This window comes from Styela clava, chromosome 12 (assembly GCF_964204865.1).
Source record: "Styela clava chromosome 12, kaStyClav1.hap1.2, whole genome shotgun sequence".
NCBI classification, from domain to species: Eukaryota; Metazoa; Chordata; class Ascidiacea; order Stolidobranchia; family Styelidae; genus Styela; species Styela clava.
The window spans coordinates 16,219,623-16,231,385 of record NC_135261.1 but is presented as its reverse complement, the minus strand read 5'-3'; the positions used below and the strand labels follow the sequence as shown (position 1 = coordinate 16,231,385).

Sequence of the window (11,763 nt, the reverse complement as noted above, 5' to 3'; positions counted from 1 at the left end):
GGGCTCGTATTTGAATATATAATTTAACATATAAGTTTTATGATTCGTATCGTCAATATATTTTTCTACTGCATACTCTCGGTTTTATGACTCATATCCTTGTGGCCTTTGCAAACTTGAATCGTGAATCTGTCGATGTGGGAAAATACCAATTTTCGCTTCATTGCTTGAAAGTTCAAATAACCGACATGTGTCGAACACATTCTGTTTTTTTAAGTTCTCGAGTTAAAATAGTTATAGTTCCCAATATTCCCAAAATAGTCAAAATAGACTCTAATCACAGAAACAGAAATCGGAAATCATAACGATAAATTTAACTTATTCTGAAACATTACACACGAATGGCCTCATAATTAGCCCTCATAATTATCGATAACTAAGATTTTAAGAAGTTTTGTTTTTGTACGTGCTGTGTTCGATTCATTTATACATATCTTTATTTTCAGTCGTGATTCCACAACAACAATATTTCGAAAACTCAGAATTGTCTAAAGTTAAACAAACGTCCGATTTCATAGTTTTCAGGGTTAAGGCAACTATTCAGAAAGCGACTTCTTAGTAGTGCATTCCTATAGCAAGTAAAAACAGTCAGCAAGCCCTTCTTGGGTGTCGAAATCTGGAAATTTACAGTCATATAAATTGAACTCATGCCATGTTAGAATACTGAGCAGATCAAGCTAATACACACGTATGTTTAGTCGATGTTCTTGTTAGTTACACAATCATGAATTGCACAAAAATGAATATGAATTAAGTTTTTAAATTGATTAATATTTCAATTTTACCGTGAACTATACAAAATTTATTAGCCGTGTACTAGTAAGACTGCAGAATGTATCTGATGAATTACCGCCGTATAGAGAATGCAGAATTGTTGATATACTTAAGCACACTAATTTACTTTTTAATTCTTGCAATTATAACCACCCGCTTTATAATTGCTTCAAACATGTTTTTCATCCTTAACAAAATGATAAATTTGTGTGAATTTTTATTATAGTGAAGCTTACAAATTGTGTTCATCAAATCTGGAACTTTCTCAGTGACTCCTAGCTTCTTGCGTGCTTTGAAAACGGCTTTGTGACGTCGTCAGGTGAAGAAGTTGTGCGTACTGCCAACATTGCGTCTACCGGTGATTTAGAGAAATCACGCGGAAATTAGTATTAACATTAAAAAACAAGAAAAGAATAACATCAATAAAGGTTAAGTATCGGTCATTTGCTTAGTTTCTGCGGTAATACATCAAGGAAGTAGTAGATTGGCTACTTTGTTCGTGTGTAAGCCAATATAAACTGTCATATCTAAAAGTAGAGAAGCGGCCTATACGTAAGGAAAGTGTTGACTTAGGTAAGAGAACTGTTTGTGCCAAACGCCGATTTGAAACAGTATATAGAAAGATAAAAGATCCAATAACACCTCGGGTATACGCTAAGGTAGAGGTAAAAAAAAGTTTATGTGTAGACCGTGGATAACTTTTAAAATAGGATTCCATTTTGAAATAAGCTTCCGAAGAAAGTGTTGTAAAATCTATCCATTGACGTCATTCCAATCAGAATGTAAATTTTATTTGACTCAATTAGGAAGGGAAAATAGTTCGAATTATTTTTATATCAAAAAAGTTTCAAGTGCTTTGCATAGATCACGTATCGCGAGAAGATTTTTTTTTTTTTTGGTGAACACAATACATCTTAGGCTAATTTTATTTGTTGGGTAATTACTTCATTTTCATCATTCATTGAAATTGTGCTGTGCGAAATACACGAAAACGAAAAATATATTTTGCAAGAGAACACGATAGGTGTTGTAGTTTTCTTTATGGAATCATTATTCATCCATTGGCATTCAATAATCCAATATATTAAATCATTGATTTACATGAATTATGAGTTGTGCATATCTATTGGTAATAATTTTTAATAACTTTTGATTACGCATTATAACGTTTTCTCACTTCGAAGCAGCGTCGTATGCAGAATAATTGTTATGTTCAACCTATCACGTGCAATAGATAATTTGCCTCGCTAAGGTACGGCCCATCTATGATAAGTATAATACAATTTATTGATAAGAACTTATATCAGTTGACCACTTCATGACATCATAGCTATTCGGTATGAAATTTGACCACAAACAACCTCGGCCATACATGATCGCCAATGACTAATAACGCAACTAATCATCACTATTTTAACATCAGAATGTCATTCTTTAATTAACATTAAAATGATGTTTCTATCTTAAATTTATTTAAATGAGAGTCGAAATCTGAAAAACGCAAAGAAAAAAATGACAGAGGTATAGTTTCAATGCATCAAAACGATATTGTCATTCGTCCAGTCAATGCATGAGCAAAAGGGTGGTGGATAAGAAACGCGACAATTTAGTCTTCAGTGTACTATTCACGGATCGGGTTCTAAATACGAGCGATCAACATCTAGAATTTATTGTTTCAGAATAAAGTATTACAATATAGAATTTAGTCGAATATTTATACTGATATACTGTTTTTATTACTAGAGAGATTTTAAGTCAAGTTTGTAATGCCTTTACGATGAGGCGATGTTTGTATTAAATCCACAAAACATTTATTATAAATTCAATGATTATATTACATCGAAGTAAATGCATGCACGTCAGTTATAGAAAGTGAATAGGTCGTCTTGAACAAGATAACGACTCTCAATCTTCATATAAGATAGATTATGAATAGGTAGTATGTTATTATTCTTTTAATGAATTATATAATAGATGACCTAAGATAGACAAATATCATTGGAAATTAGACATCGCGTATAGCAATATAGTTCGTTTAATAATTTAGATGATATTTGAATATTATTTGACCATCCTCGTTAGCAAAATCACGACAGACACAATAATCGCCGTCTGTTTTGAGACATAGTCTGATTTACTTATCCGTTTCATAATATTAATCGCATTTGTTTATATTATTATTAAAAATAGTAATAGACGAGACGTGACAATTACCATAATCATAATATGCGTCGATAATTATTTAAATGAATTTAATGGCAATAATGAAGCGATTCAGAGTGACGCCGAACCGAATAGTGTCATTGCGCGTTGGTGTAAATGTAAATAGACACGACCATATGTCATAATGATTATTTTTTATGACGTTTTAGGAACCTCACACTCCAAACAAGGGTCTGCATAAGCAGCCAATACCAGGTATGGAGATACTCAAGCTCTGCATTACCTACCCAATTTATCGCACTCTGGGGTGAGGTGGTGGGTACAAAATTTGAACCCGATAAGATTGTGGGACGAGACTAACTGCAACATTGATATGGGGTTTTAACCCACGAATATCCTACCTGTAATAATTATGAGAAAAATTAAATTTCTGCCATGTTTATGATTTCAGTTTATCTGGTTTATTACAGAAAATAGAAATTTTGTCTCAAAACAAAAAATCGGGACATTTTTTTTAATCATAGATTGTCAATTCGTTATGCGGACGTATCTTTTTGACAGAACGTGATAAATATTTGTGTTTTCTACAGGAGGTATGTACAATTATAATGAATAATGCAGCAGCACAACAACTGCAAATCGAAATTTAAAAATTTCTATATTTCACCGTCTTCTTAGTATTCCATTGAATCATTTGCCCACTATATCCCACACTCATAATACCAAATTATAACTGGTCATCTGCTTTCTATGAGCCAAGCATGTTAGATCTTCAAAAGATAAGTTCCAAACAAGGCCTGCGATAAATTCTGTTTAAATACGAAAGTATTTTGTGACTGGAACAAACACCGACGCATGTTTCCTGCTGTGTTAATCACCATTACCCGTAATACCGTAATATGCGGGACAAATAATGTCGGAATACATCATATGTTAACACCTATAATGTAACATAATAATGTACAATGAATCACAAAAATTACGTTTCGATTCTAGATAATGTATATCTTCTCGATGCACTCAAATACCTTTCGTTAAATACGAAAAGGATAAATTTGCAAAAATATAAGCTCATGTTATTAAAAAATATCATAAAAACGAAAAACGACTCAAGATAACATTATTTTTGTTCAAATGATTAATGACATGAGAACTAGCGTTTTTTAGCAGTTTTAGTATTTTCAAGTTTGTACAGCGGACAGGGATCTTTTATCAAATAACCTTTCTCACCTAACCCTAACTAGCACCCTGGACACGAAAATAACTTGAAATTCTTGAGCTGATGTATTATTCAGAACATACACTCGAAGGTTAATGTTTTACTTTTACTTTTTTCGTGCGCTCAGTATTTACGCGCCATTTTACGTTCAGTGTGGACTACTATAATATCGCAATTATGAGACTCTATTTTAGGCAATAATCACGGCGAGACATATCAGGAAATTATAAAATATAATATTTCGTTAATGTTGCTCGCCATTATTTGAAATCGCAATTATATAATGCAGTCTGGGCGATCGTCGCATGATCCAGAGATGAGTTATTGAAAAGGAAAATAGTAAAAGGAACATGTGTGTTTTTTTTAAGTTGAAAACATATAAATTTAATTAAAAATAAAGATATTAAGTGTAATCAAATTACTGTAAATAGTCTGGAAGCAAATCGCTTTTACCTATATTAATATTCTATTTTGAAGCACGTTTTAGATAGATATCATTAAAAACGTTATTTTCTTCATCGGAATATATCGGTAATATACAGGATTTTTTGGGTCTTTTCTTGAATGACATTTTAAACATGGCAATATGAGAAAATTTGAGGTAGAGAAAATTTGATATCAACAAATAATTCATTGCAAACATCCCAGCCTTTTTGACTGTACAAACTCAAGTATCAGTATATCTGACGAAATACAGCAATGTTTTCTTGATAAAACGAATACATATGACATTATCGTTTTTACTACATTTACTTCTTTATTTGCAGTAATTCAGTTCATTCCGATACAAATTATTGTTAGAGGCACTATTGAGTCATTTTAAAATGAATATTCAACTTACAGAATCGAATTTCAATAGATAGTATTAATAGGTATAACTGACTAAAAATACAGGCAGTGACACAATTGAAATACAAAACAAAATACGTATAACGTTTCGATCGGTGTATTACAATCATCGAGTCAAATGAAGATAAAGTTGGAAATATTTTAGGACTTTGAAAGTGTAGTCGATGGAATTTTTCTATGTCGTAAACTTACGTTTGTCTCTAAATATTTTGTCATATTTGTCATTTCACCCACGAAATTGAATTGGCTAAAATTAGGCAAACTTGTTTTTTATTACGTCATAAAACATGTAACTAAATGTCAAATTACAAAAAAAAACACCGCAAAAATATGAAAGCGTAAATTAAACGTCGAAAATAATACTCCGATACATTTTGGGAAAGAAAAGGTAATGAATCACAATATTCACTACATTGACAATAAACTGTCTCGCTTTTTGATTTGTTCTCAGTATTCAAAACACGTTCATAGACAACACAGATAATTGATATTTATGTCATTTTACAGTAATTAACCTTCGAATAACAATAAAATATGTCAAAATTTGAATTCAGAATATAAAGGAAATATATTCTTGTGAAGACGTATAAAACATAAAGTACATTGGTTATTTTAAAATACCTGTTATAAAATATATCTTGGAAATTATTATCAATCCAAAATAAATAGTAATGATTGTTTCTCTAACTTTATTTAAAATAATTTACGCAAAAAATATTTCAATTCTAACTTTTCTTCCACAGATATCTATTTGCTAACATAACCTATATTCAATAGTCATTTTAAAATGTCTGCGACCACCACAATAGAGATAGAAACTACTGAAGATTTGGGTAATTCAACGTGTATCAGCAGAAAAGACTCGCACGTCCTAATATTGAGTTTTATACCGATTACAGCACTTCTATTCAATATTTTGGTTTTGGTTGCTGTTATTTTGTACAGGTAAGACAATTTTGTGAAAATCGAGAGTTTTCGAGTGCGTAAATTATTTTACAAAACGGCCAAAATGATTCTGGCAATCGAATACGCCAATGGCGTGTCATAATCACATTTATTCTGCGAAATTTGGACGGGAAGTTTTGTGCAAATACATCTATCCATCAAAAGACAAATATATAAAAATTCCGGATGTAATGTACTACTACTCATCAGTTATACATTATTGCAAAAATCGTGCAACTATGAATCGTAGCAATATTCATTAATATCATTATCATAATCTGGTGATGCATAGGATGTCAAATAACACCCCCGGAATGGATCATAGGTAGGAGGATAATATTCAATGTTAATGAATCGATATATTGAAAACGTTATAGGTCAAAACTGAAGCAGAACAACGTTTATATCTACGTATTCAGCGTTTTGATGTCAAATATCCTCTTCACAACATTGTCGTCTTATCAATTAATTAACCATTATCACCAGTTTGAAGGCAACCCTACAAAAGAGTAAGTTAAATTTTGTATACGGACGTTAGGGTCGAATGATCATGCTCACGGATATATATGTTAATTATCAAATTATTTTGTATAGGAATTCGGCTGTACGACAATGGTGGCTGTTCCGAAAGGCTCTCACAGTCGCAACATACTTAATCATGATTGGAAACATCGGTGCTTTGATTTATGCAATACGAGCTGGGAACTACGTCATCGCCAAAGCAGCGTCCTTGCGATCGTGGTCTCCCGGTGAAACAAAAATACCATCTGCACAAGCGCAACGCCGTAAAGCATATTCTCTCGTTGCAGGTATGTTGAATAGAATAAAGTAAGGATTTTAAAATTTCGGAAAGAGAAGTCAAAAAAGAATATAATTTTCTTATGGTAAAAAGATGAATCAGTAGCAAGTATTAATATTTCAACATTTTCAGTTGCATGGACCTTGCCTACTACAATGTCTTTGCTGACACTTGCTGGGTGGAATTGCAGCGACACATGTGAATGTTTAAGCGGTTGCTACAGTCTGGAGAACATGGAAACTACCCCTCAAAGATCTTGCAGTCGTGTTTTTACTCCGTTGAGCAACTCTTACATGCTGGTGACGGTCGTCGTTTGGACCTTGGAAATGTCTGCTTTGTTTTTCATGATTTTCAAAACTTTCAGGTAATAAATTCAATAGACTACATGTTAATGTTAGACACCATTATACTCAGTGGTACTTTATCTTAGTAGGAGGCGTTATACTAATAATGGATAGAAATAGTATACATATTTATTTGTAATTTATATGTTTTACAGGCATTCCGAAATTTTCTCAACCAACTGCATGGAATCCGATGATAAATATGATAGAGACGGCCTTGATCGCACAGATACTTTTAAAGTTGTCAAAGAAGATGACAAAGTAATGGACAAGAAACAGGCGTGTGAATCTTCAACCATCGATAAAAGAATATCGTGTACAGATGATAAGAGATCATCCATCATCAACGACAGTAAGTCACAATGAAAAAAAAATGCTACAAAATAAACATATGAGGCAATAATAGAAAGAGTGGCCATGGCATGGAACAATGGCGCTGTGTATTCCCTTTCCTTTATTTTATTTTTATCAATGGCCAGCACCTCATCGAAATCATAAAATATTTTATGAAAAAGGGTATGATTTTGTGCTTATTGATTCATTTTTTTTTTCAGAAAATACTGTTAAAGGTCGTCGGTTAGAGAGAAGAAAAAGACGTCGCGCGAGATGGCTTAGAACAGCTTCTAAACAACTGACATACCTCACTTTACTATTCTTCGCATGCACACTCCCAGCCATGGTAAGATCTTACACTCATCAACAAACAAAAAAAAGTGCTCCAACATGTGGACACGAAAGTCGAATGACTAGTACAGTATTGTCATAGAATTCAATGTCAGTAAATGTTAAAATAATTGTTCCGAATGTCAGAGGGTATATTCAGAAGATTCCGAATATAATTTTGATGTGAGTCAGTGATTTATTTATACAAAACATCATAATTTGGGGTAAAATGTAGGGCCCGTATGAACCATAGATAGTTTTAATAAACAAATTATTGATTTTTTTCAGGTTTGTCTACTGATTGATAGCGTCCGTCAAGAATACACCAAACAGTCTATAAGCAGCGTTTTGCTTTCTCTTCCGATATTATACAGCATAATCTGTCCCGTTATTCTGGCAAAGGATCTGGCTGGACTCAAAAAAGCGATTATCGCCTTGATAATAAAGTTGTTTCCAAGCACAAAAACAACTCATCATACAGGTTAGATTTATGAACGTTTAAGGATACATATATATATTGTCTTTCACTAGGGTTGCCACTTCTGGATACATTTTTTTTTCGAATCGAATCTCGAATCAAAACTTTTCGAATCGAATCTTTCCGAATCTGATTCCATTAAGCTTTTTTTTTTTTATTACATGCGTATGTTTGGCCAAACTCACAAAAAAGCTCAAATCTAGAAGAAAAAAATTTGAAAATGGAATAGGCTATATAGCAAGGGTGATGAGGGTTTTTCAGTGAATAAGCCACACTTATTTTCATCATGATAAAAGAGATGTAGGTCATAGATATCACTAATAAATGCATTGATGAAAAACTTGCTGTTGCAACTTATCTGTGAGTCTTACAATACTGAGTTATTGTGTTATACTTGTATCAGGGCTGAGGCAATTTGATGGAATTCATATGAGAAAATAAGCAGGGAACAGTTGTACTGTTATGTCGGAAACACAGTAACAGCACTGCTTTCCCTTGTCCCACACCAGTATATGTGACCGTGGTATTTCCCTTCTTGTTATATTGAATTAGGGACGGCCTTATTACCGATTCTTCATCTTCAAAATCTTAGTACAATATTTTATATTTATGCTAGCAGCATAGAGTAATACGACAAAAACATTCTAATTGCATCTGAATTACTATAAATGGGAAATGCTTACAAGAATATGATTGAAGACGATAAAATTAACCACGATTAAATTAAATTAATTTCGATAAAAACAATCGTTCATCCGACTACGATTGCGAACAAAAATTTCCATAAATATTAGAGACAGTATTATTTGTGGCAAACAGCGTTATTGGCTAACTCGGGCTTCATTATTAATGTGGACTACGTTTAATTTCGTAATTCAGAAAGTCCAAATGTGCATAATGGACGCCGCGCTGACGAGCGATAATTGGTTGACGCTTTATCTCGATCAAACATGGTCGCTGGGGCTAAAGTAAGACGACATTCGCACCGTATGCTCGGTCTGGTATGAAATCTGCCACGTGTTGATGTAAAACAGTGCACAAGTTGCCATTCCTCAAGTATTATTTACTCCCACCTGTCCGTTATGACATTTGCTCGAAATAATCCGAAATGTTTTATCCGCTTGTATCGCGCTAACAAAATTAAAAGTAAATACTACTTTTTTTGGTAACAGCTGAAAAAAGACGTGTATGTACTATTACATCATGTCCCCCTGATTTCGTTTACCGCCACTCGAGTGGAAGCCTGACAAACGCAAACAAAATAAAAATATATTTTAGGATGAGATACATGATTGTGAATTAACATTGCCGGCCGATGAACTCATTCAGCAATAGTTCTCTTCAAATGTACGCGAAATATTGCTCTCAGAACAAAGTTTAAATTAAATTTCAATCAAAATCAAACATTATCTAGACGTCGGTAGCCGATTCTTTATCCAATCATGCCAGGGCGTACAATAACTTAGTGGCAGCGCAGGTGTGCTGTTGAAAATTTTCATCAAAATTGTCACGAATTTTCAGGTATACGATCCATTTGAATTCGCGCATAATGGAAACTTCGGCTATTTAGTGGAAAACTGAACTCGCAGTTTGCTGGTAATTACGCCACACATCATCTCGAGTGATGCGTAAAAGAGTGTGTTGTGTCGAACTTGAAACAAATGACGGCAGACAAGTAAAAAAGTCAATCACGAAAAATTCATTTTCATTTATTTACGTCCCGTAATTTGTTGCTATTTGGAGTGCCGCATAAACGCATTCGGCAGTTTAAACGCCACCGAAAACAACGATTAACAAATATTCAATGTTTTTCTTTCGGTCCCGTAATTTGGTGTTATTTGGAGTGCTGCATAAACGCATTCGGTAGTTTTAACACCGCCGAAAACAACGATTAACACACGTTCAATGTTTTTTTTTCGGTCCCGTAATTTGGCGTTATTTGGAGTGCCGCATAAACACACTCTGGCAGATTTAAAGCCGCCGAAAACGACGATTTAACAAACGTTCCCTTTTTTTTTCGCTAAATCGCTCTCTTTTTCCGAATCGCGTAAATCTGATTCGAATCGATTCGGAAAAGATGCGATTCGAATCGATCCGATTCGTAAATCCGAAAGTGGCATCCCTATCTTTCACAGTACAATATTGTACTAGTTTCAATGTTGCGCTATAGTTACGGAATGAATAGCATTGAAAACTTTACTATGCCGTTGCGACTAGTGCCATTTCACCAATGCCTTTGCTATAAATTTTTAATCTTTTTTATTTTATTTTGAAAACACTCATATTATGCGTAAATGTTATGGTATCAAAAACAATATATACCATATACTTTTAGGTACCACTACATACACATCAAGTACAATGAGCGAAGCTGACAAGTCCAATAGAATCATTACCAAATGATTGAATAATTTTGCTTTCTGTTACTGAAATCTGAAGTCAACTAAACGTCATCTTGGTCATCGCCAGGCGAAGCAATTTCTACATATCAAGAATAGAATAAGATGAACTGTAGCTGATTATGTACAATGTAGCTGATATATAAAGTTGAAAACAGAAGCGGAGAAATTTATATTTATAGTGACGACAAATGCAATGTAAAAAAGCTACCTCACTTGCTACGTACCCTTAGCTCGGCACCAAACACGACGACAAACATCGCATACGTAACCACAACTATAGCTCTTAGTGCAGATAGGGACGTTTGAGATATACTTGCTTGGCGGTAACTTTCGCTCGCAAGAGCGGCACGACGCTGTGATTAATCGAAACATACCGCTTTATTAAAGTTCTACTATCTGTCCATCATAAGCAAGAAGCGTATGAATAGAGTTGACTATGCACCATATTTCTTTCTTTGTCTATGAAATGTATTTATAAACTTCGTAAAGTGTGTACATATGAAATTATGAAGTTTTATGAATTATTTAAATTTCTTCAACATTGTATTAATTTATGTGAATAATAAATAGATCTTACCATAATAATGAATTCCGATTGTTTATAATTTACAATTTAGTAGCGTTAGAGCTCGAATTTAAGCAAACCCTGCACAACATTTCTTCCATCTGCTACAGAAAATTCAAGTTACTCGTTTGTCGTGTTGCGAAAAAGGTTTATTAATGCTATTTCATTGTGTTTGGAATGGGTGGGGAGACCTAAGACCTGAAGGCTATAAGGTTACAAATGCACTCCTTGCTGAAGAAATGTCAAATGACTTCGCGTCACGGAAATATATTTATAAAGGCTAAAAGATAGGTTTATTAGGTCATTAACCGAATATATATAACCAGAAGCATTCTAACTGGATTCACACAAGGAATTGCCAGAACATAAACCTATCACTCTCCACAATGCACGTGCCGTTTCGTCAGTTTAGAAAAGAATCAGCACTCCGCGAAGTGTAGGTGTATGCCGTTTCGTCAGTTTAGAAAAGAATGAGCACTCCGCGAAGTGTAGGTGTATCTTGTTCTAATAATTTAACCCATATCCAATAGGGTAATGTGCGAAAACCCAAAGTCTTGCATAT

The 11,763-nt window shown here is 33.7% G+C and overlaps 1 protein-coding gene across 1 annotated transcript; it reads left to right on the top strand.

The window, feature by feature from the left end:
• Positions 1 to 5,738: 5,738 nt before the first annotated feature.
• LOC120330338 (uncharacterized) lies at positions 5,739 to 11,221 on the top strand. The gene is made up of 8 exons (XM_039397247.2): positions 5,739 to 5,950; positions 6,328 to 6,459; positions 6,545 to 6,759; positions 6,882 to 7,113; positions 7,249 to 7,445; positions 7,648 to 7,772; positions 8,045 to 8,237; positions 10,570 to 11,221. Exons 1-8 carry the CDS (start codon positions 5,793 to 5,795, stop codon positions 10,635 to 10,637), a joined length of 1,320 nt encoding a protein of 439 aa, XP_039253181.2. The 5' UTR covers positions 5,739 to 5,792; the 3' UTR covers positions 10,638 to 11,221.
• Positions 11,222 to 11,763: the final 542 nt, after the last annotated feature.